The sequence below is a fragment of the Pleurodeles waltl genome, chromosome 3_1 (genome assembly GCF_031143425.1).
Source record: "Pleurodeles waltl isolate 20211129_DDA chromosome 3_1, aPleWal1.hap1.20221129, whole genome shotgun sequence".
Taxonomy (NCBI): Eukaryota; Metazoa; Chordata; class Amphibia; order Caudata; family Salamandridae; genus Pleurodeles; species Pleurodeles waltl.
Window position 1 is genome coordinate 406,511,172 of NC_090440.1, and position 25,862 is coordinate 406,537,033.

General features: G+C 44.8%; 1 protein-coding gene across 1 annotated transcript in view; it reads left to right on the forward strand.

Annotated features, from left to right (window-relative positions):
• The window catches only part of ADAMTSL5 (ADAMTS like 5), a 270,500-nt gene extending 245,932 nt beyond the window's left edge, over nt 1–24,568 (forward strand). Inside the window, exons 12-13 of the mRNA XM_069222636.1 lie at nt 21,885–21,956; nt 22,836–24,568. Of these exons, the coding sequence (XP_069078737.1) occupies nt 21,885–21,956; nt 22,836–23,170 (407 nt within the window). The 3' untranslated portion in view covers nt 23,171–24,568. The remainder of the gene's footprint in view (nt 1–21,884; nt 21,957–22,835) is intronic.
• Nucleotides 24,569–25,862: the final 1,294 nt, after the last annotated feature.

Below are 25,862 nucleotides of genomic sequence, written 5' to 3' on the forward strand. Positions count from 1 at the left end.
CAGAAGGAGTCTCTGACATCACCTGCTGGCACTGGCCACTCAGAGCAGTCCAATGTGCCAGCAACACCTCTGTTTCCAAGATGGCAGAGGTCTGGGGCACACTGGAGGAGCTCTGGGCACCTCCCCTGGGAGGTGCAGGTCAGGGGAATGGTCACTCCCCTTTCCTTTGCCCAGTTTCGCGCCAAAGCAGGGCTGGGGGATCCCTGAACCGGTTTAGACTGGTTTATGCAGATATGGGCAGCATCTGTGCCCTTCAAATCATTTCCAGAGGCTGGGGGAGGCTACTCCTCCCCAGCCATCACACCTATTTCTAAAGGGAGAGGGTGTTACACCCTCTCTCAGAGGAAATCCTTTGTTCTGCCTTCCTGGGCCAGGGCTGCCTGGACCCCAGGGGGGCAGAAACCTGTCTGAGGGGTTGGCAGCAGCAGCAGCTGCAGTGGAGACCCCGGAAAGGCAGTTTGGCAGTACCCGGGTTCTGTGCTAGAGACCCGGGGGATCATGGAATTGTCTCCCCAATGCCAGAATGGCATTGGGGTGACAACTCCATGATCTTAGACATGTTACATGGCCATGTTCGGAGTTACCATTGTGACGCTATACATAGGTAGTGACCTGTGTATAGTGCACGCGTGTAATGGTGTCCCCGCACTCACAAAGTCCGGGGAATTTGCCCTGAACAATGTGGGGGCACCTTGGCTAGTGCCAGGGTGCCCACACACTAAGTAACTTTGCACCCAACCTTCACCAGATGAAGGTTAGACATATAGGTGACTTATAAGTTACTTTGGCGTGCAGTGGTAAATGGCTGTGAAATACCATGGACGTTATTTCACTCAGGCTGCAGTGGCAGGCCTGTGTAAGAATTGTCAGATCTCCCTATGGGTGGCAAAAGAAATGCTGCAGCCCATAGGGATCTCCTCGAACCCCAATACCCTGGGTACCTCAGTACCATATACTAGGGAATTATAAGGGTGTTCCAGTATGCCAATGTGAATTGGTGAAATTTGTCACTAGCCTGTTAGTGACAATTTGGAAAGCAGAGAGAGCATAACCACTGAGGTTCTGGTTAGCAGAGCCTCAGTGAGACAGTTAGTCATCACACAGGGAACACATACAGGGCACATACTTATGAGCACTGGGGCCCTGCCTGGCAGGGTCCCAGTGACATATAGACTAAAACAACATATATATACAGTGAAATATGGGGGTAACACGCCAGGCAAGATGGTACTTTCCTACAATCACCGTCTTTTAAAATGTTGGCATGCATGCATTCTGTGGAATTCTTGTATAACTATTTTGACATTGTAATGGCAAATGAAACAGACAGGACCCTAATGCTTTCGAAAATACAACGTTTAAGAACAAAACACATTTAGCTGTTCTAAATAAAATGTTCTTTACCAACACATAATCCTTTGCCAATCATAAAAGCACAGGAGCAACATTTTCCTAACAATGTATTTTACAACTTCCAAAGTAAAATAGTTGGCATAAAACAGACAATATTGTACCAATCAGAAAACAAAACTACCTACCTGTATACACTTCTTGTAATACATAATAAAAGGGATTCCTCTTTTAGTCTGTGCATTCCAAATATGAAACTACCACACCAGACCATAAGTTGAGGTCATAATCCTATCTACAAACATTTCACTTATTTATTACCTGTTTAATGTCTGCATACACCAATAAACATTTGAAAGTTGACTAGCTAGCTTTTCCAATTTTCTTGCCATGGTATCGCATGCACCAAGACTGCAGTCTGTTTTAAGGCCCCATTGTGTAGGAAACATTGTTTTTGTTGGAATCATAATTTATGCAGCAGTTGGAGGATGGTGTGGCTAGGTATTTTCTGCTTGAACTAGTCCATAGCAGATGAAAATTACTTAAAAATGTAATAAAAATAAACATTTCAAGAAATTTGCATATCCCAATAATCAAGATTTACTAACTTTTATTACTGTTAAATGCACCTGCACAATTTATTTTTTGCCCCGGTGTACTTCAATGTAATAAAAACAGTAAAATTATTACCCTGCAAATTACGTTTGACACATTTTTCTAAAGCACACTGTTTGCTTATTTGTATGTTACCGGCAGCTCTAGTAGCTTAATAGTTTTCACTGTTCAGTGCTCAGCCAAACGGTACAGCATTCCTGATGAAAATGCAACCAAAATAGTGGACAGAACAAATTTCATCTTGTTAATGCCTCTGAAGTAATCAGATAGTCATTTTTAAATCATCCCCAAGTCATCAGGAACAATCTCAGTTTAAGAAGTAATCCTAAACCAATTTTCAAGTCATCCTCAGTCATCAGGAATATTCTTATCTTGTGAGGTAATCAAATGGTCATTTTCAAGTCATCCTGAAATCATCAGGCTCAAGTGTCTAAACTTTGCTGATGACTTCAAGAGCTTGATGATGTCTGATGACGTGAAAATGACTTCTGCAGTAGTTGGATGATCATCTAATGATTCTGGGATGGCTTCTAAAGTAATCCTGTTTGATCAGGGCCTCGACGGCTGCAGAGATGACTTTTAAGTTATCCCTTAGTCAAAGATACAGCACAACATGCAAGCAAGTGAACTGGGGGGAAGGAAACAGGAGATGATAAGGTCAGAGTGCTGGGTTTCATGGTGTGTCTAGCTAGGTCAGCTGCGGAGATCATGCTGGTATTAAGGGGAAAGTCATCATGGTCATTAGAGCAAAGGGGTTGCAGGAGTCGCAGTTCACTCCCTTCCCTGTATATTTTCCTTGGTACATGTCCAGCCAAGTGGGCTTTTGTCACTCACCATTTACCCTTCCATAGTTCAACCAAAGCGTATTTTAAAAAGTTGCTTTTCACATATTTCTGATGGTGAGGAGGTTTGGATGGGCTCTTCAGGTGACGTGATAAGGGCGTTCCATCACTGTGAGCTTAGCATCCTCCACATCCCACCATCATGTTTTTGTTACCTGAACTTGTGTTGCTGGAGGGGCTTTAACATGGTTGACCGGGGGTCCTGCCAGATGCATATTAAGGGGCCATGTTCTGCAGATAGAAGTGGCTGCTGATTTAGAAGAAGCCCATGTCTTGCCTGTAAAACTTTCAGTGGATGCCACTAGGAGTGTTGGCACGCAGCTGTAGAGAGGCAGTTTTTTCTGAATAAGGGCTAGTGCAGTTGGCTGGTTTTGTACATTTTGTAACATGACTGTCACCGTTTGCTGGGAGGCATGTGTATACCACGTTATAGTAGTCTAGTGAGGCCATTGCTAGGATCTGGACAATTTTCCAGAAGTCATTTGTAGGGTAACAGAGTGCAAAGAAGATCTCTTAGTCAAATATAATGTACAAGATTTGTAGATTTCGGAGATAGATCGAGTGTGATTGGACCAATCAGCTGCACTCTCTACACACACATTTTATTTACCTTAAAAATAAATAAACTAATAATAATAATTATTATTATTAATGTTGTTTTATTGTTATTATATTCATATATTTTAAGCCTCATGTAAAGTCAATACAAAGTAGAACTGAAGCGTGTGAGCGCTGTGTTCACGATGAGCCTGTGCATCTATAACTCTTGCCATAAATGCATATCTTACTAAATACTTCAACATGCTGCATGCACCAGGAATTTCCGCTGGGGTACCTCCTCTTGTGTAACATTTGATTTAATTTCCTATGATGACATCACAGGGGACAAGGTTGTTTGATTTAATTTCTAGTCCAATCATCATTATTCTAATATTGAAACATAAAAAGTCCTATCTGTTTCTGGTTGCAGTATGTTGGCAGGTATGCAACTAGCTTACCAGTTACGACAAGAACACAAAAATATTTTAGTCACTCAGGAGTGCTCACTGCTTGAAAACCTAGATTCAGCTGGCAAGAACGCAAGTGGCAGCCTCTACTTTGAGGTTCTGAGGACCACCCTCACTGATTGTTAAGGCTGAGGCACTTAATCACTGACGTTACAGCAGTCTAGTGCATAGCTGGTGTGGCCGATACCTATCATCTCAGTCACTACATGTGGGTAATCACTTTTCAAGGTGTACTATTACATTTTACAGTATTGTTTTTTTCGAAATAAGCTATAACGAAATACAGGTTTTGTAAGAGCAGAAGTAGACATTACAAATATGTAACTAGAAATGTGGTTCACATTTATATTTTACAAACAAAGCATGGTCACACGTATGTCCTAAACCTCATGGTTACTTCTTAAAAAATCCAAGGTAGTAATTCAAATGTTTTTTCAAATATTTTTTTCTGGCAGCAAGTAAAGAGAGCCTGGAGCTGAAAGCCATTTGGCAACATAGAAAAAGAATTTCCACTAAAATACAAGGTTTCATGCAACATTTTATGAGGGCCTCTAAAGTGTCACTTAGCCTGGAGCACCCCTTGAGATATAGAATGAATAGTAGAGACTAAGTGGAAGTAGTGCTGAATGGACTGCTGTGTTGCATGCAAAGTGCCAAAAATCCAGCACTAGCTGGATGTGAGGTTCATGACATGGCTAACCTTTGCAGGTAGGGCTGCCAAATGTTGGTATTTTAGGACTATATCTCGCTCACTTATAGATGGAATAAAGCTGAATATTTCATGGAAAAAAACAGGGATATGTTTCCCCCACACAATCCCTGCTCAACATCCTGCCTCTTTCCTTTACACATACACCAACACACACACAGACATAGACATTCAGTCTAACACATACCAACTCTCTGGCCCTCTCTCTGTCTTTCTCCCTCTCCCTCTCTTTCTCTCTCTCTTTTTCTTTTTCCCCATATCCCATTCCATGCATTTAGCTTTCAGGAAGCCTTTCAGCGTATAGAGAGTGGCGGCTGCTGGCAAAAGTAAGTGGCGGGGCAGAGTGGGGGGTTCTGCTGCCGGCCGCCTCAGTTCTCCTCTGCTCTCAGTGGCCAGACAGCACAGGCTCCCAGACTCCCCACCCAATCTAGATGCTGCTCTTATGCTATTATCCAGCATGAGAGCAGTGCCAAGATTGGCCTGAGTGGGCTGGTTTAACCCTCGGTCAGGCACACGGAGTCTGTGCCTTTTCTCCACCGGGCAGCACAGCACAGCTGGGTTGGAGAAATGTAAATGCATGTCAGTTTGGCCAGCCTAAGACGGCCGACCAAACCGACAGGAGCACTTACAGTGCCCACCTCTCCTCCTCTCCCTGCTGTCCATGGTGGATGGCCCACACCCCTACCCCTTCGTCCCCTCCCTACACTCGCGACATCAGCTCAATCAGCTCAATCAGCGAGGGTCTAGGGAATTAAAAATAAAATGATGCTAACATTGTTTTATTATTATTTGATTTTTTATTTTCTTGTGCTGAGCAGTGGGGCGACGCTTCTCTGCCATTATGGAGGAGCCGCCGCTGGTAATACATGCACCGTGGGATGGGTATGATGAAGGGGGTTGATTCCAAGCAATCCACCTACACTCTCTGTAAGCCCCTACTATTTGTTATTTTAAAGTTCTTTTATTCTGCTATGAGACATTAAACGCCACTGCAGCTTGGGAGTCCTGGGGGCCCACATCCCTCAGTGCCCCCTCTGCACCAACTGAGCATGCCCGCAACTTAGGAATCATCCTCAACTCCTTCCTATCCAAGTCCCGCCAGGTAAACTCTGTTGCCTCCTCCTGCTGGCACACACTCCGCAAACTTTGGAAGATCTTCAGATGGATCCCAGCGGACTTCCGCAGGACAGTCACCCAATCCTTGGTCACTAGCAAGCTTGACTACTGCAACACCCGCTATGCCAGCACCTCAACTAGGAACATCAAAAAACTACAACTTATCCAGAACACTGCCTCCAGACTCCTTCTGGACCTCCTTCACCGAGAACATATTTCCCAACACCTGAGGACCTTCCACTGGCTACCGGTCGAGAAGCGAATCACCTTCAAGCTTCTCATCCACACGTACAAGGCCATACACAATGCAGGACCAGCCTATTTGAACGACCGTGTCTCCTTCCACACCCCCGCCATATCCATCCGCTCCACCCAGATGGCCCTGGCCACCATCCCGTGCATCCACAAAACCACCGCCGGAGGACGATCCTTCACCTACACTGCAGCAAAGAGCTGGAACAACCTCCCCTTGCACCGCATACAAAGCCCATCGCTCCCCATTTTCATGAATCAGCTCAAGACGTGGCTCTTCGGATGAGGCCCCTCCCCTTCCCCCAGTGCCTTGAGACCCTCATGGGTGAGTAGCCGCGCTTTACAAATACTGATTGATTGATTGGTTGATTGTTTACCTTTTGTTTTCAGTAATGTTAAATTGGTTACTTCAAGGGTTGTTCTATCTTTTTACTCACCTGTTTGCTAGGAGCACCTATGATTCCCAAAGTGCCAGACTCAGATTTCTAAAAACCTTCAAACTTTCTTACTTTTTTGTGTTTCTTCATGATTTCGTTGTGTAGAGATGGGGATTATTTTTTCTTTTTTTTTGTTGCAACATGGAAATTCCCAGTAACCACTTTGCCCCTTTGCTTTTCTTGTTCTACTGATAGTTCATATTTACTCCTGTCACAATCCTAAGCTGAAGAGCTGTGCTATCATGAGGCATGCCCGGTTTCCTTTGAAGATAAGTGTACAGTAATTCTTGCAGTTTGGTTCCTGTTTTAAGTCCTGGTTGTATGTCCTTTTGGGTCCCACCACTAGGGAGTCAATAGATATTAAGTTATGGAGTGTGGAAAGCCTGTGGAATTTTGGAATGCCACTCTGGTCAGGAAACTATTAGGAGGTGCAGAAGTGATCAGTTGCACTGCTGTCATCATGTGTGTATAGTATGGCTTGCTGCTTTGTTCCTCAAGGTCCCAGAGCCTGATGTCGAAACTGAATCAAACTGCAGAGACATGCAGGTACTGTCATTCTCCACCCATATTAAGTGGGGTCTATATGCATGTTGGGCCATACACCTTAACTGATTCTGATGGTATGACCATTTTCAGCACTGGAGGAGTCCCATTAGAGGAAGACTTTAATCCATGCTGCTCCGAATGCAGAGGACATAACTTAGATTCTGCTGCACTTAGTGCTTTAAGGGAGGAGGAGCAAACGGGCAAAAAGCAAAGTAATGCAGTGAATACCCCATGGAATGCAGGGAATGCATGGGAACTGAAGAGTTATGTCTTGGAAGTGGTGATATGAGGTTGATGAGTAGTTTGAACGTCCCGAGCTGGAAGTGCAAATAGGAAGGATCGATGAAGGAGGAAACAAATGTTTGGTGGCTTTAAGGAAACTCATCCGCATAGTACACTGCATGTTGTGCCCCTGTTAGCACCCTCCCAGCGGCTGCACACCGAACGCACAGTGGAGGTAGGTAATTACTAAATCAATGCATACCAAGTTTAAAATACTTAGCAGGCATAATATGGGGAATTTATTTTAGAGGCTATTTGTTGATCTGATTTGGCATTTGCGCTTCTACTCTCCAGTCCACGCTGTTCCAGAGAGAGTTATTTTCCCCACTTCTAGATTTCTTCTATATCCATCCTTGTGTGTCATTTTGGGTTCCTTAACTATTTTCCTTTTTCTCATCTAGTCTTCCTTTACTGGCATCATTTGTAAACCTCCCATCAATTAATTAGGGTAGGCTGCACAGTGGCTGAGACACTGGCATGCCAAAGCAGTGGCAATGGCAAGCTCATGAGCGCTCATCATGTCTCAACTGGAAACAGAATCAGTTGGCCAATTTACTTTTCAGGTAAGTTATGATCACATACGAGACATACCTCATGCCCCTCTAAGTTTCATGTATCCACCTAGTCTCAATTATGTTCAACATAACAGGATAACATGCTTTACATTACCAAAGCTAATTCCCTACCCAGTAGTGTCCAAACTGATGATATACTCCTCCCTGGCGTACTTTTTCAAAAGTAATGAAAATCCACAACACTTTCTAAGATTGCTGATCAACGCTCACTCCTTTGTTATGCATGCAAGAGATTTCAGGGAACTGCATATTGACCACAACCGTGATTTCATTGCAGTCAGCAAAGCATGGTTAAAAGAATATCCCTCCCCTGGTATTGCCTTATCTTTACCTTCCGATTTCTCCATTTGTCACATTACCTGTGTTTCTAAATCAGAAAGAGGACTTGCTCTGGTCTTCATATCCTTTCTGTAGGTGTCCAATTGGGAAATCACTCCTCTACAGGATTGTGAACTATGGTTAATAATCAATTCACCTTGACATTTTTGTTGTTATACCACCATCCAGGCAGTATCATTAAAAACTCCTTACTTGCTTCAAGTATTTGCGTCTGTCCATTTTGCCCACTGCACTAGTTTAATGATTCTGGGCAATTTTAACCTACATCTTGATAATCCTGGCCACAATCAGGCTAAAGAATTTATTGACATCTGCGACTCAGTAAACTTGCCACAGGCTAGCCTTTTGTTCCACACACACAGAAGGTCACAAACTGGACAGCATGTTTGCCCATGAAGATCTGCTCTCATTAGTAAAGACTTCTGAACTTTCATGGACTAATCACAAGGTTCTGTTTTTTCAGCTTTAATCCTCCAATGGGGACATATTTCCCCTGGGCGCAAGTATCTGCTTCGGCTTGTAAATGGGCCAAATTAATGCCACACAGTTCACATGCTGTCTAAAATCAACCAGACCCCCCCCCCTTTCAGACAGCGGAAGAACAATGACACACCAGTTTAATCTATGGATTAAGAATGTCCTTCACATTACTGCCCCTCTTAAACTAACAAGGACTCACAGCAGCTGGCGTTCGCTGCTTGAGCATCTCTGTAGAGTTTCATATTGTCAATCTGTCGAACAAGAATACCAATCAGACCTTAAAATATAAATCACATGTCACAAAATCAAAGTCACACCGCTAACACACCCAGATTTCTAACTCGGTTAACTCCTCTAAGGAGATTTTCCCACTTTTCAGATCTATTGCACATTCTAAGACCCTCACTACAACACGCTTCTTTCCACCACATTTTACAACACTCTTTCAGACTTTTTCCACAATAAAATAGAAAAATTGATTGAGTCCTCTTTACATCCCTCCCTAACTGTGGTTGCTGCCAATCAGACTACCTTATCAAAATTGATTTCCTTTGAAGAGATAATATTGGATGAAATCAAAAGTCACCTCACTGAAATATTTTCAGACTTTCTCTTCGAAGTGATTCCCCTGAAACTCCAAAAACCCTTTCTCTCTCCTTTCTGTCAGAAATTCATGCGATCTGTTTCATATCTCTGACATCTGATCAATTTCCACACTCCTGGAAACATGCAATTATTATTCCTCTTCTGAAACAGGTCACGCCGAACCTCCTACAACCATCCAGCTATCACAAGTACTCATTATTGCCATTACTTGCTTAGATAACAGAGCGATGTCCCAACCAACAACCTAATAATTTCCTGGCAACACCCCCCCTTCTCAATCAAATAAAATCATTAACATTTATAAAGCGCGCTACTCACCCGTGCGGGTCTCAAGGCGCTAGGGGAAAGGGGGGGTTACTGCTGCTCGAATAGCCAGGTTTTTAGGAGTCTCCGGAAAGCGGGGTGGTCCTGAGGCTGGTGGGGAGGGAGTTCCAGGTCTTGGCCGCCAGGAAGGAAAAAGATCTCCCACCCGCCGTGGAGCGGCGGATGCGAGGGACGGCAGCGAGTGCGAGACCAGAGGAACGGAGGAGGCGGGTGGGGACGTAGAAGCTGAGGCGTCGGTTGAGGTATTCCGGTCCCTTGTTGTGGAGGGCTTTGTGTGCGTGGGTGAGAAGTCGAAAGGTGATCCTTTTGCTGACTGGGAGCCAATGCAGGTGTCTCAGGTGTGCGGAGATGTGGCTGTTGCGGGGTACGTCGAGGATGAGGCGTGCCGATGCGTTTTGAATGCGTTGCAGGCGATTTTGGAGTTTGGCTGTGGTCCCGGCGTAGAGGGTGTTGCCGTAGTCCAGGCGGCTCGTGACGAGGGCGTGGGTCACGGTTTTTCTAGTGTCGGCGGGGATCCAGCGGAAGATCTTGCGGAGCATGCGGAGGGTGAGGAAGCAGGCGGAGGACACGGCGTTGACTTGCTTGGTCATGGTGAGAAGAGGGTCCAAGATGAAGCCGAGGTTGCGGGCGTGGTCTGTGGGGGTCGGTGCGGTGCCGAGGGCTGTGGGCCACCAGGAGTCGTCCCAGGCGGACGGGGTGTTGCCGAGGATGAGGACTTCCGTTTTTTCAGAGTTCAGCTTTAGGCGGCTGAGCCTCATCCAATCTGCGACGTCCTTCATACCCTCTTGTAGGTTGGTCTTGGCGCTGGCGGGGTCCTTGGTGAGGGAGAGTATAAGTTGGGTGTCGTCGGCGTAGGAGGTGATGATGATGTCGTGCTTGCGAACGATGTTGGCGAGGGGGCTCATGTAGACATTGAAGAGTGTCGGGCTGAGCGATGAGCCTTGAGGTACGCCGCAGATGATCTTGGTGGGTTCTTAGCGAAACGGAGGGAGGTAAACTCTTTGGGAGCGGTTTGAGAGGAAGGAGGCGATCCAGTCCAGGGCCTGGCCTTGGATCCCGGTGGAGCGGAGGCGGGTGATTAGGGTGCGGTGACAGACGGTGTCGAAGGCAGCCGAGAGGTCGAGGAGAATGAGGGCGACTATTTCACCGTTGTCCATCAGGGTTCTGATGTCGTCAGTGACTGAGATGAGGGCGGTTTCCGTGCTGTGGTTGGTTCGGAATCCGGTTTGTGAAGGGTCGAGCAGGTTGTTGTTTTCCAGGAAGGTGGTCAGCTGTTTGTTGACGGTCTTCTCTATAACCTTGGCTGGGAAAGGCAGAAGAGAGATGGGGCGGAAGTTTTTCAGGTCGCTCGGGTCAGCCGTAGGTTTCTTTAGTAGGGCGTTGACTTCGGCGTGTTTCCAGCATTCGGGGAAGGTAGCAGAAGAAAAAGAAGAGTTGATGACGGTCTGGAGGTGCGGGCGATGATGTCATCGGCTTTGTTAAAGATGAAGTGAGGGCAGGGGTCCGAAGGGGCGCCGGAGTGGATAGAGTTCATGATGGATTTGGTTTCTTCAGTGTTGATGTGGGTCCAGTTGTTGAGGGTAATGGCCGGGGGTGCAGGTTCGGTGGCGTTATGTTGGGTCTGGTGTCCGAAGCTGTCGTGGAGGTCGCTGATCTTGCGATGGAAGAAAGTGGCGAGGGATTCGCACAAATCCTGTGAGGGCGTGACGGCGTTGGCATTGGCGTTGGGGTTGGAGAACTCCTTGACGATGCTGAAGAGTTCTCTGCTGTTGTGGCTGTTTTTGTCCAGTCTGTCGGTGAAAAAGTTATTTTTAGCAGCGCGGATCAGGCGGTGGTGTTCGCGGGTAGCGATCAATTGATATCAATCTTGGTTTCATTCAGGACTAAGCACAGAGACCATGTTGATCATGGCCACAAATTACATCAGTCTTTCACTGGGCCATAGCGGCCGTGCCATCCTCACCCTTCTTGACCTTTCTGCCAGCTTTGGACATAATCTCCCATGATATTCTGTTAACCAGGATGAGGAACATTGGTATCAGGGCAACAGGGCTACCTACATTAGTTTGGTTTCCTTTCACATGGAAAAGCACAAGCCTTTGGTCTGGTTGCCTCACTCTCTGCCTTCAAATCTGTTACCTTTGGTGTTCTCAGGGATCATTCCTTAGCCCCAATCTTTTGAACCATTATGTCGCCCCACTTGCAAACCTTGTAGCATCATTTGGACTGTCATATTTTGTCTATGCTGCCGACACCCAAAATATTCTTAAGGTTACATGTTCCCTCTCTGATGCACAGACAATCCTATTCGTGAGTGCTAGCGTTTGGCCACCTGGATGAATACTAATTCCCTTTGCCTAAGTACTGATAAAATGGAAGTACTTTTTTTCGTAATCCTGACCTCTGGTCTTCCTGCTAGTACCCTAGCTACCTTAGCAGTCATCTAACCCCAGTAGTAGAAACTCACATTCTCTCTCCCAGAGCCTACATCTCTAAACTCACCTCATCATGTTTATTCATGCTGAAGGTATTAAGGAATATATCTCCCCTTCTTCTTCTGGCTTCCAGAAAGACCCTAGACTGGTCCAATCCCCAATATTGATCAGGCTGGACTGCTGTATATCTGTATACACTGGGGTCCCTGCTTCTTCGATTCACAAACTTCAAATCATATGAAATTCTGCAGCAAGCCAGATCCTTAAAGCTTCCAAACATCCCAAAGCCTCATTGCTGCTCCGATCTCTACATTGGCTCCCAATTTTAAAACATATCATTTTAGGGCAGTATTTATGTGTCATTAGGCACTGTTTCCACTCTAATGGAAAACCTACATGTCCACTTGGTTTGCCTTTCACAAACTTATCCGAATACTCAAGCCCTCAAATCTCTCTTATTGACCATTCCTCAATAAAAAATATCCTGTACGGGAGGTTAAGCTTTTTCTATAATCACTGCTTCCACCTGAAACAGTCCCTCTGTCGAATTACATTCCCAACCTAATCTGTTTCGATTTCATTAATTATTGAAGACTCATTTATTTTTGCTTGTAAGTGCCACTTTTACTCCCAGTTGTATTGCTACTTCTCAGAGTGCCAGGACACCCTCGGGTATTTGCACCCCTTGTAAATGAATCATCATAATTCTAACTAGGAAAATAACAGAAGGAGATACAATGCTATTAAAGGGTTCTGAAGGAGAATAATGCCAAAAACCAAATACCACTACTTCTCCTGCCTTACTCTACTCGTATTAGTAACCTTGACTGTCAGAAAGACTAACAGTATCACCATAGAGTTTGACCTAAAGACACACAAAAAGAAGATGGACACTACGGCACAAAGTAGTTCATTTCTAGCCATCCAAACACAACTATCGGAGAGGAATCCGACAATTTACTGGTCAAGCCATCATGTAACTGCCTTCTGGCGATGTTTGATGTGCATGACAAAAATGTGAGGAACCTTTCGAGATATGAGAAGAAGAGATTGCCACATCAAGGAAGTGTCAAATCATAGAATAGAATAGAATTGAGGGACATTAATAGAACACCTGACTTCATCACAGTGAACTTCTTGGTACTAACCACAATGTAAAGACTATGACAAGGACAGAAAAAGATGAAAAAGGCTAGATAACTTAACAAAATAAATGTGTTTTCAAGGTCTTCCAAAAAAACATAAATTAACTAATTTATTTAATCCTCATTGGAAGATTATTCCAAATCTGAGGTCCTAAGTATGACAAAAGCTCTACCTCCAATACTAGTATTCTTAACACGCATTACTACCAGAATCTGCCCATCCTTAAAGGCAGAGGGTTCATGCTCCCCCCACCTTTTGGACATAAAGAGTGTCTGTCAGGCTGACCTGAATTTAAGCGGCTGAAGATGTCAGAGCTCCTGTGGGCGTGACCTCCTGAGCTCAGCAAGTGTCTCGAGGTCCTCCCCCTCATGTTGCTTCAGTCTTCAGCCCAGATGTGCCTAGGGCAGAGTGCCGATCACTGACACCTCATCACAAAATGGGGTGGGTTCAGCAACTCTCATTGACCCCATCCCACACAGTGACGCAGTAGGGGATGCTGCCTCCTGTCACCGGCTGACCCAGGGTCAGCCAGTGATCAGAGGCAGCAGTCCAAACCCTCCTTCTCTCCAGAGAGTGCAGTCATAATATGAATGAATTATGCTGTGGTGAATCCTTAGGTGCATTTTTACAGTGGCTACATAGAAACATACCGAAGCATTAGAACAATTGCAGCATACAAGTCAAAAGACTTCTTAATCTGACATGTGCAGGGCTTCACATGGAAATTCAACCCAGGTTAAAGCATCTCAAAATCCAGATTGGGCCTACCTCCACCAACCTCTGTTGGCCCTCCGCTAGCTCCAGGAGCCGTGGTCTTCTGGTCCCTCTGCTTCATTCTTCTTCCTCTTCCTGCTTCTGTGGCACTCTCTACTCGAGCCTCTTCCTGATCTTTTTCCCACCCTTTCTGCTGCTCTTGCTCTCTTTCCTGCCCTTTTTGTTGCTGCTCCCAGCCATTTTTCTTACTCTCCACTTCAGTCTTTTGCCTATTCCTTTGTTCTCACCTTATTCCTTCATTCTTTTTCCTTCCCTTTTGCTTTTTTCTGCCCACTTTGGGAATGCTTTTGCAGCTGCCCCTTTTTGTCATTTTCCTGCTCCTTTCTTCCACCTCCCCCTCTCCTGGTCGCCTTTTCGCCAGCCCTGCCCACTGTCTCCTAGTGACCCTCCCAGGACCTACTAAATGTCAGTCGCAGTGCGGCCCCACTGAGCAGGTGACCAGGCCCAGCTCTCCACCTACCTCTGTTGGCCCTTAGCCAGCTCTAAGATCCATGTCCTTCCAAACCTTCTCTCCTCTGCTTCATTCTAATTCCTCTTCCTGTTTCCGCACCACTCTCTCCTTGAGCTTCTTCCTGCTCTCTTTCATCCCCTTTTTGCTGCTCCTGCCTGTTAGCCTTCAGTCTTTTCTCTATTGCTTCATTCTCACCTTATTCTTTCATTCTTTACTGCTCTTTGTTTGCTTTTGTCTGCCCTCTTTGGGCCCTTTTATTCTGCTTTTACTGCTGCCCCTTTTGCCCTTTTCTCGCTCTATTCTCCCGCCTCCTCCCACGTCCCCTTCTCTTTCCGATCTTTTTGCCAGCCCTGCCCACTGCATCCTAGTGATCCAACCACCTCCCAGGACTTCTTAATGGTGGCCACACACAATGGGCACACCACTAGCATGCCAAAGCCAGCTCCAGGACCCACCACCCAATGCTACACTTCTACCACCCTTTGCACCCTCGACCCTGGATGCTCCCTCATGCACTGCTACCATGCTGCACCACACTCCATGGTAGGACCTTTCTACCTGCTCCCTCTGCCACTTCACCTGCCACAACATGAATGCCCCCACCCCTCTAAATATCACCCATCCCATTCAACGCACAACACCAGCTACCCACCACCAGCTCCCATGCACCCTCAATATTTGCCCACTTAGCAAACATGCCACAAAGGTCTGGTATCTTACTGACACACTTGCGTCCAACATTGTTTTCCTAACCGAGACTTGAATGAACCACCTGTGTCAGCCCCTGACATTGCCACTGTCATACCAGCAGGATACAGAATCATCCACTGTGACCGCAACAACAAGCCAGGCGCAGAAATCTTCATCATCCACAGAGACTCAATCAAATGAACCACTGCTGTAGACACCATCACAGCAATGAAATACCTCAACTTCACTATCCAAATGAGCAAGAAATCCACCATTGGTGACCCCTCGTATACCATCCACCTGGACCTCGAACCACCTTCTGCAACCTCATCACTGATTTCATCGCACCTCTCGCCATTGTGAGCGCACCCAGGCTTATCTGTTTAGTTATTGAACTTATAAGCAGATGTGTCCTAAGGCCAATTAACTTTTTGACTTGTTTAAGATTATCATACCCTATGCAGCACATAAAGTCATTAATAATAAACAATACAATTCATTAGACAGTCAGTAAAGACTAACCTCACCATTTATTATCAGTTAAAATGTTTATTTCCCTCTATTAACAATCCTAGGGGCACGAAAATTAGTCTCAAAACCAAATGGTACAAGTAAATAAATATTACTGGCTGGCCAAATCTCTGAAAGAATCTCAATTTAAACAGAGCAATAAGTACGATAATTTCAATAGCAAAGATACTAATCAGTAGCAGCGATATTTGTGCAAGAAAAATAACAAACATTTGCTCGGCAATAAAATGACATCAAATCATAGGTGAAGAGATAACCCCGGATTAGCATTACCATGTTGGGCTTCATGCAAATGTTTTAGTAACACAAATTTAGAAAACATCAAGCTATGGTGCTAACAACACAGCAGCAATATTGAAACAGTAACAGTTGGTACCTGTAAAACAAAAGACAAATAACAATGCACAGATCACACATAATTACCTATCCCTGGGGAATCAGAACAACAGCTTCAACTTTGTCAGGCGGACCTCAGCATCAGCATCAGGACAGGAAGAGGAAAGGGGGATGGTTTAGAATTTGGGCTATAAGATTACTAAACCATCAGAATATAAATTTGACATTGAACAGGGACGGTAAACTCAGAAAATAACAAAGCACCAGAACGTCAGTAGACTATCCGGCATAGCATCTAGTGTAATGGAGAAGGACTTCATAAGAAGGTTGTCAAAGAATGACTGACCCTGCTTCTCAACGTACAAACATTAAATTGAAACTACTAAACATTTGCTATTGGTCAAAAACATCAGGTGAAGAAAGAACATCCAACTACAAAAATGTTAGGCATCAGCAATGCGGTGAAAAGTTGCATTATAATATTGGCAGGATACCGATTGATCTCTTCTTCTTTCGCGTAGTTCAAAATTATATTGTATGTATCTCCCTAGGTTCTTTCAAACTGCCATCAGTAAACAACTTTGCCACATTCTAAATACGCTGCTGTCGGACAGTAGTTACAAAGATGTGGAAACATTCTTGTGTTGCATCATTCCCTCAAGAAAAATACATACACTGGACAAGTTTGTAATTTGAACAAAATAAGTTTGTTATACAACGGACATATCATCATCCAAAAGTTACAGTTGTTAAGACACTAGAAGTTAAATAACTTCTCGCTGTGGCCTTGTCTACCAAAAGCCCAGCAGAAAACAAGAAATACTCATATTATTCCATTTATTAGTTTGTCAGAGAGACATTTTTAAAGAGACATGCATCTTAATTCAACATTAGTACATTATTCTCAAAGTGCATGTGCAGGCAATGCACTCAATGGTGGCCAATCAAGAAGGCACATTTTGTGGCACACGTTAATATCAACCGTTAATACACCTTAAATATTAAATCAAATATGGAAATACATGTAAAAACTACTAATATTAATTTCAGCACTCACACCATCGTCTCGAGGAACTACATATTCCTGGTTGACCTCAACTTCCACCTCAACGACATAACCGACCCTAACTCTGCCAACCTCCTCAACAGCCTCAACAACATTGGCCTCACCCAACTCGTACACTACCCCACACACATCACAGGATACACGCTCAACCCCATATTTATTTCCAGCAATCGCATTGCCTACAGAACTGCCTACGAATCAGCACTCAAACTATACCACCACCATCCATGTGAGACAAATAAAAGGCCCTGGCATCGCACAGCGAAGCTAACCCCAGCGACAGCCGGGTGCTCTCCTACATAGTCAAGGAATTCACCAACCCCTGCAATGGTGACAAGCAATATCTCTCCCTTGCAGGACCTATGTGACAGCCTTGCAGATTTCTTCCATGACAAAATTGCCAAAATCTACAGAAACTTCAACCCCCAACTCAAGCCTCAAGATTTTTCAATGGCTATACCTCCATGCACAAGGCCATCCCAAGGCTAACCACATAGAACCACCTCTTGACTCAGAACGCCATCAACATCATGAAATTCATCCAGTCAGGGGCCCCAACCGCCCCATGCCCCCACCACATCTTCAACCTAGGAGCATCTAGGACCAGCCTCAAATTTTCCACCACACTCAACCTCACTGGATTCCACCACCTTCCCAGAAGACTGGAAGCATGCAGAAATCAACCCCCTGCTGAAGAAATCTTCAGTGGACTCAAACAAACTCAGCAACTAGAGACCCATCGCTCTGCTCCTTTTCCCGCCCAAAGTAATTGAAAAAGCCATCAACCAACAACTCACCATCTACCTGGAAGATAGCCCAAAACAGATTCTGCTGCAACCACAGCACTGAGGCGGCCCTGGCCGCAGGCACAGAAGACATCCCGGGCCCTCCACGACAAAGGAGATGCAGCCTTTCTAATCCTCCTTGATCTCTCAGCTGCCTTTGACTCCGTCTCCCACCACAATCATTGTTAGATTTCACAAACTAGGCATCCAAGGTGCCACCCTCAGATGGGTTGCCTCCTTCCTCATTGACAGAACACAATGAGTCCACTGTTCACCTCAAAACCCAAACAAATCATCTGTGGAGTCCCTCAAGGCTCATCACTCAGCCCCACGCTCTTCAATATTTACATGTTCCCTGTTGCCAACAAAGCCAGATCCCACTATGCCGATGATGCACAACTCATCATCTCCCTCTCAGAAACTTCCACAACTGCAAAAACCAACTTCCACACCTGCATGACCAGTGTCGCTAATTGAATGGGGAATAACTGCCTCAAGCTCAGCACAGACAAGACAGAAGTCTCCTGGTTACCCACAGAACTGGGGCCCATTCCAACCCCATCTGAGCATGCCAGGAGTGTCGGTATCATCCTGGACAGCAAACGCACCATGAGGTACCAAGGCAACGGAGTGTTCGATGGCATCTGTCGCTGTAGATACACATGGTATGCATGAGCTCGCCATCTGGTGTTGGGTCGGAGTGTTACAAGTTGTTTTTCTTCGAAGAAGTGTTTTCGAGTCACGGGACCGAGTGACTCCTCCTTCTGTGCTCATTGCGCATGGGCGTCGACTCCATCTTCGATTGTTTTCTTTCCGCCATCGGGTTCGGACGTGTTCCTGTCGCTCCGGGTTTCGGAACGGAAAGATAGCTGAAAACGGAAGATTTTCGACGGTATCGTTGCGATCCGGTTCGAGATAGACACATACGACGACGCGTTGAACATCGAAGCGCTTCGGTACCCTTCGGGGTAGATTTCGGCACCCCGTCGGGGCCTAGTCGGCCCGACCGCGTGGAGAACAACGCCGATGGAACGGACCCCGTTTCGATTCTGCCCCGAATGCCACAACAAATATCCTTATACGGACCTACACTCGGTCTGTAACCTGTGCCTGTCACCCGAGCACAGCGAAGAATCCTGTGAGGCCTGTCGGGCGTTCCGGTCCCGAAAAACTCTGCGCGACCGTCGAGCGAGAAGACTGCAGATGGCGTCCACGCCAAAGGAGCGTCGACAGTTCGAGACAGAAGAGGAACAGGAGGAATCCTTTTCCATCCAGGATTCAGACTCCGACGAGCTAGACTCTACAAAAACTGTGAGTAAGACGTCGAGATCAGAACTTAAAAAAGGAAAAAAAGCCCAGGGGACGCCACTGCCAACCGGCCATGGCTCCACCCAAATTCTCGGTGACCAACAATCGGCACCGAAAAAGGCCCATTCAGTGTCGAGATCGTCCGACTTCGGTCGAGACACCGGCACGCAGCCTCCTCGGGACCGAGAGAGTGCTAAACAGAAGCATCGACACCGAGAGTTCGGTGTCGACACGGATCGAAGCGGCTTCCCCAAAACATGAGACACACCATTATCAAATTCCTAATCACAAGTCGAATGGACTATGGAAACACCCTCTACGTCGGAATCAAGGCCCGCCTAGTTCAAAGACTACAGACTATCCAGAACGCTGCAGCAAGACTCATCCTGGATCTCCCTCGTCGCACCCACATCACCCCCACCTCAAAAAATGCCACTGGCTCCCGTTTCAGATCAGATGCCAATTCAAGCTCATCACCCACGCGTTCAAAGCCCTGCACAACTCTGGACCCGCCTATTTAACCACTGCCTGAGATTCCACAAACCCTCCAGACAGCTCCGCTCTGCCTCCCTCGCGCTAACCCATGCCCCCCACGTACAGCGCATCAGAACAGGAGGATACTCCTTCTCTTACCTTTGCAGCCAAATCCTGGAACGGCCTCCCACTGCACCTCAGGGCCTCCCCTACTCTACAGAAGTTCCATAGGATGCTGAAACCTGGCTCTTCGACTGAGACTTTGGACCCTGGACCCTGCTACTGCCTGGACAAGTTGAGCTCTACAAGTCGATTGACTGAATTATTGATCGAGGAATTCTAATGATGGTTGCAACCCCTGCAAGATAATCATAAAAGAAGCAAATGTTCATGAAACTTGAAGTAAGAAGAACGTTAGTAAAGCTGAGTTGAGAAGCCACAAATCAAAGATGGTGAGATAAAGGCATTGATAGATGGAAAGAGAAATATGATATTTACATGTGAATTGACCAGGCCGAAGGAACCCAAGAGATGCACTAAAAAAAAAGCCCTATTTTGGATCCACAAGACCTCAAGATCTGCAGAGAGTGTGTAAAGTGACATAAAAGACCGATGAGATACAAAGGGTTACATCTTGTCAGGAATATGAACAAGGAAACGCTCACTCAAAAAGAAGGTAAAGCACAAGTGATCTAATGCCACTACTAAATAATTCAGCTGAAAATAGGTTTGCAGTGCCAATTTACTGCCCCCAGGAGTACTTCTGGAGCCTTCCCTCTCAATGATAAATATGACAGTACTGACCTTCAGTCCCTCCTAGCAGGTATTTAATTATCGATCATTGGAGTGGTGTGAATGCATTTGTTTATTGTTAGATTTGGTATCTCCATATTCAAAACAAAGCAATTGCTCAGTCACTAGGAATCAAATCCCTTCCACCTCAAAGCCCACATAAACTGTTATTTTGTTAGTTGTGCGTTTCACACTTGGTTAACACATGTTGGACATTCTGATAACTAAGTCATTATCCCTATCATTCCACTGGGTTCAGAACATATTTTTATTATTGTTCTACATTTCCTGTACAGTTGTGATCTAATCATTACAGGACTTTTATCTCCTTACCTCTTTGCTTATGTTAGTTTAATATTCATTCACCTCTGTTTAATATTTATTTGTGTTCGTCTGATTTGTAATTTTTATTGCAATTTCTATTTTTAACTCTTTACACTGTATATGTGCCCATTTTATTTCTGATGGAATAAAAGGCAGTTTTAAAGAAAGGTTGAAAATAAACTTGCTCAATACAAATATGAATCTGCGGAAAAGTCACCAATAGGGCAATCTGGACATGTGATTTACTTAAGTCCAATTTGTGCTATGCAGTATGTCACGTTCAAGGAGATTCTACGAGATCAACAGTTATATCACTCAGGCAGGCGCGGCCCGTCCTAAAGGGCGGAGGGGCCACGCCCCCCCACCTTTTGCCCCTCATGAAGAGTGTCAGGCTGAACAAAGGTCAGACTGACAGACACTCTGCATGCTCAGGTCAGGCAGCCAGGAGCAGACATGCGTGATTTGCGCAGACTCCTGGCTGCCTGAGCTGAACTTTGCTAGGCTGAGGAGGTCACAGCTCCTATGGGCGTGACCTCCTCCGCTCAGCAAAGGTGCTTAGAGGCCCTCCTCTGGGTGATGAGGAAAGCGTCACCCATTTACTTTGACCTGGTTTAAGCCCTGAAGCGCCCAGGGCAAGTGTCGATCAGTGACACTTCGTCACAGAGTGGGGTGGGGTAAGCAGTCTCACTGACCCCATCCCACTCTGTGACGAGGCTGGGAGTGCTGCCTTCCCTCATTGGCTGACCTATGGTCAACCAATGAGGTAAGGCAGCAGTCCCAACCCTCCTGGGACCTCCGAGGCTGAAGGTAAGTGTGTGTGTGATCTTTTAAAATGAATGTTTGGTTCGTGCATGTTTGAATGTTATGAGTGTTGTTAATGGATGTGCATGCATGTCTGTGTGTGAAAGAATGAGTGTGATCTTTTAAAATGAATGTTTGGTGCGTGCATGCATGTTTGAATGTTATGAGTGTTGTTAATGGATGTGCATGCATGTCTGTGTGTGAAAGAATGAGTGTGATCTTTTAAAATGAATGTTTGGTGCGTGCATGCATGTTTGAATGTTATGAGTGTTGTTAATGGATGTGCGTGCATGTCTGTGTGTGAAAGAATGAGTGTGTGTGTGTGCTTCCCACCCGCCCCCCTCCCTCCTAAAGCTGCTGGCCACCACTGCACTCAGGCTATTCATATTACTCACTTTTGAGCGTGAAGGAGTTTAATCCTGCAGTTTTCCTGCATGACTAACAATACTCAGATTTAAACTGTGTTTTTAAAACTTATTTTTTTTTGGCAGATGAATGTGGCAAATGTAAAAAGATCAAAGGTCGCCAGAACAAGATTAAGCAGTATTGTCAGAAGGACTTTGGTGAGAATTGTGCTTTCAATTTTTCTTTCTATTGTAATAGCAGAATGCCATGTTCCAGATCATGATCTGGCCCTTTTCTTTGAATGTTTGAATCTGAAAACATGTGTGTCTAGGGCGAAATGCATGAAAAGCAACAACGCTCTCGGCTCCCTTTATGCGTTTTAGTGCAGTCTAAGGAATATTACTGATTAATGCTCACGATTGTATGATGTATTAACTGATTCCTCTAGGTTCTTTCATATTTTTGGTAGAGCATGTCTTTTTTTCCCCAGAGGCCTTTTAACACTGTGGCCTGACTACAGATAAGTGAAATGTGTATTTCAACTGAGTAGTTTCCGAAGATTACAAATCCTGCATGTTGCAAAGATAGAAGAGTTTTATCAACTTTGCTAAACTTTGCTGTTAGAACTTTCTTATTAAAACGTTTTTCTTGCCATGTAACTCTCTAACTAGAAGTGACTTGTTGCAGATTTTTTTCTTTCTGATTTAAAGTTAACCATCTTTTAATAGTATCACTAAGTTTGCAGGAGAAAAACTATTGACCCTTCACATGTCCCTTGTTGGCCTACATTTTTAGATCTTGCCTTAGTGTTGAACAGCTGGTATAACACATGGCTTCTGCTTTTTTATCTCAAAGGACCTGTTTTGCATCCACCTGAAAAATTATCACTTCACGTATGTCAGGCCTGGCGCAAGTCATGCATCCAAGCCAAGTCGATGGACATGCATCCTCTCACTCTTCTGCATTAGTTGGATTAGGAACAATGGGGTAACATGATTCTCATCAGCCCTGCACTAGAGGTGGTGTGAATCAATATGTGGTCCATGTGTGGGAACTTTTTCAGTCTTGATACTAATCCTTGTATGGTTGTCTTTCAGTTTTTCGAGGCAGGATCATCGGTAAAAAGTTGGTTGGAAAGGAAACGCGTTACGATGTGCAGGTGGTAATGACTTACAAGAACAGCTTTCCTATTGTGAGGCGAGAATACATCTGGGTTCCAAACATCTGTGACTGCCCTCACCTGCTCGAGAAGAGGGACTACATCCTGATGGCTCGAAGGCATGTGAATTACGAGCACACTCTGAATCGGATACTGCTAGAAGCCCATAGCTTTGTACGCCCCTACAGACCAAAGGAAGACAAGTTACTCCGCGGGCTAGATCGGGAGTGTTCCAAGTATGGAGCCCAGTCAAAGACAAAATATCATGGTTAGCTCTTCAGAGAGCAACCTAAATGTCTATAAATACCACCAAAGATAAAGGATGAAGAAAGGGCCCTATGGGATTCCCATGTGTGGACTAAATCATTTCCAGGTACACTGGGATTTACACATTATGAGCACTTTTTGCAGAGAACTTTTGCCAAATGCATAAAACCAAAGAACAATACAGTATGCGTGCCTTGATGTCGTATTGTATTAGAAATAATAGTAACGTTTTCTATATTGACGCTGGAGTGGACTGAAAAGGCTTTAGCTGTGGATTTTGGAGCACAGTTTCGAACTGAGCAACATACCTAAAGGACTGCATTGATGATCTGTTGGCTGATCTACCGCAGTGACTGATGTTTAACCATGTAGTTCAGATTCGAATGCCTGCCGGTCTACATAGCCATTCGTCCTCCAAAGGCCAAAAAATTAGTGCTGTTGAGTTGGACAACAATAAGCATCTGTTATCGGTGCCAAGAAACCACTTCAGCAGTGAACGGGTGCATTGCATATAGAGTGTTATGTAATATACAGCACGTTCAACATTTTTAAAGAATTCTGTAGGTTTCATACCAAGTTATCAGTTGTATATTCACAGAAAGAAGGCAATATAAGTGCTACACGTCACTCACATATATTGCTGAGATTGCTGCTTCCCTCACAGTTGTTGAATGTGGTACCTTACCTCTGTATTTGATACTGCTCCTTATATTTATACTGGATTATATTTGCATGCATGTGTGCTGGCAAGAGGGAGGAGTGAAGATGAGACTTGTGTACTATGCTAGAATGTAATATGACATGTTATATATTGTTATCTGTGACTAATGATGTATCACATTGCCAACTGGTGCAAATTCACTTAAATGCCAACACATTTGCTGCTTCAGGTGTAGTACACCAGTTTAAAATGTATTTTGCTAATTTATATCACACAAGTTGTTGTACTTCATGTTTAGCAATGGTTCTAAAACCTTTAATTCATACAATGATGCCATCCCTGTGAATAAACGGATTTTCACCCACTGAGAAACATGGAAGATCACTTCAGGTAATATAAAAATATATAACTGGCAACCTTGTATTATGTTGCTATAATATTATCACTGGATTCTGGTGACTTTTACAAGCCTCTCAGCATTTGGTCGTGAGATTTGTCATGCTTATTTGTAGGTACAAAATACTTAAATCGAGCTAGACATAGTGTGTATGGAAACAATAGAAAGGTAGTAAGGGTGAGAGCAGCCGCACTTCCGTGGAGTAACAACACAAGTAATAAAAAAAGGTCAGTGAAAATTGAACAAGGTGCTCGATGGGTCGGGTGCCTAACTACCTTAATAGGCACAGATATGCGTAACAGGTACACAGTAGTAATAACAACAGAATGACCACGGCACACAGGATGGTAAAAACAAAGTTCGAATTAAGGACAAGTGTCCCTGGTGTTCAGGTTCCGGACGTGGGTAACAAATCTGAAGAGTCCTCAGTAGGTGATGCAAGTGTCTTTATTTGTAGGCCCAATTTGTCACAGATTAACGTAGTCTTCCAAGAACAGCCAACACGTGTTTCGTCACACAAGTGACTTTATCAAGGCTGGGCCAATTGGCCAGGAAAATGGGTAATGGGCAGAATCGATGGTGTTGTGCGCGAGTAGTAGAGATTTGATTAGCTGGCAGTAGGTAAAGATGATCCAGTGAACGAGGGTAAGCAAGGATGGCCTTGATAAGCCTCGGTTTGGGACCCTGTAAAGGTGGTGAGCCGGTCGAAGTCTGCAGAAAAAGCGCATCTCGGTGTAGACCGAGACGCGCTTTTTCTGCAGACTTCGACCGTTACCCATTACCCATTACCCATTTTCCTGGCCAATTGGCCCAGCCTTGATAAAGTCACTTGTGTGACGAAACACGTGTTGGCTGTTCTTGGAAGACTACGTTAATCTGTGACAAATTGGGCCTACAAATAAAGACACTTGCATCACCTACTGAGGACTCTTCAGATTTGTTACCCACGTCCGGAACCTGAACACCAGGGACACTTGTCCTTAATTCGAACTTTGTTTTTACCATCCTGTGTGCCGTGGTCATTCTGTTGTTATTAATAGTGTGTATGGATATGTGCGTGTGTGTATGAGCATGCACATATACACACAACTATGGACTTGTGTCTAAAAGGGTCCAGTCCAGCAGAAACAGAGATAATCTGCTGTATATGAGGTGAGAAACTATTATAAACTGTAAAATAAATATTTCATGTGTTAGCAAAGTGGCCACCACTTATGCATGGCATTATTTAAACTGGACATATTAAATTTAGTATAATACATGCTCAGTCAAAAGAATACGTTATTTTGAGATGTAGATATGGAAAATGAAGGAAGTGCTGTCTTCTCTCACACACCTATTGTGCCTTCCAGTGTGAAGTTGTGTCACACTTCTGATTGTCTGTCATTTTAACCTTAAATAACTTACAAGCAACACCAGACAGGATGCCACTAGGATCCTAAGCAAAACTGACTAGCATGTACCTTCTTAGTCTACAGATATCACTAACTGGGGTATTGTGTGACTGACAGCATCATATGCTTGCGTCGCTGCTTCTCTCGTGAGTTGCGTGAGGTACAGCACTGGCCTGCTTTTCTATGTTTCAGACAACGTCCTCTATTCTGTCTCCAGCCTGCACTCACTTCAGGAAAACAGAGACA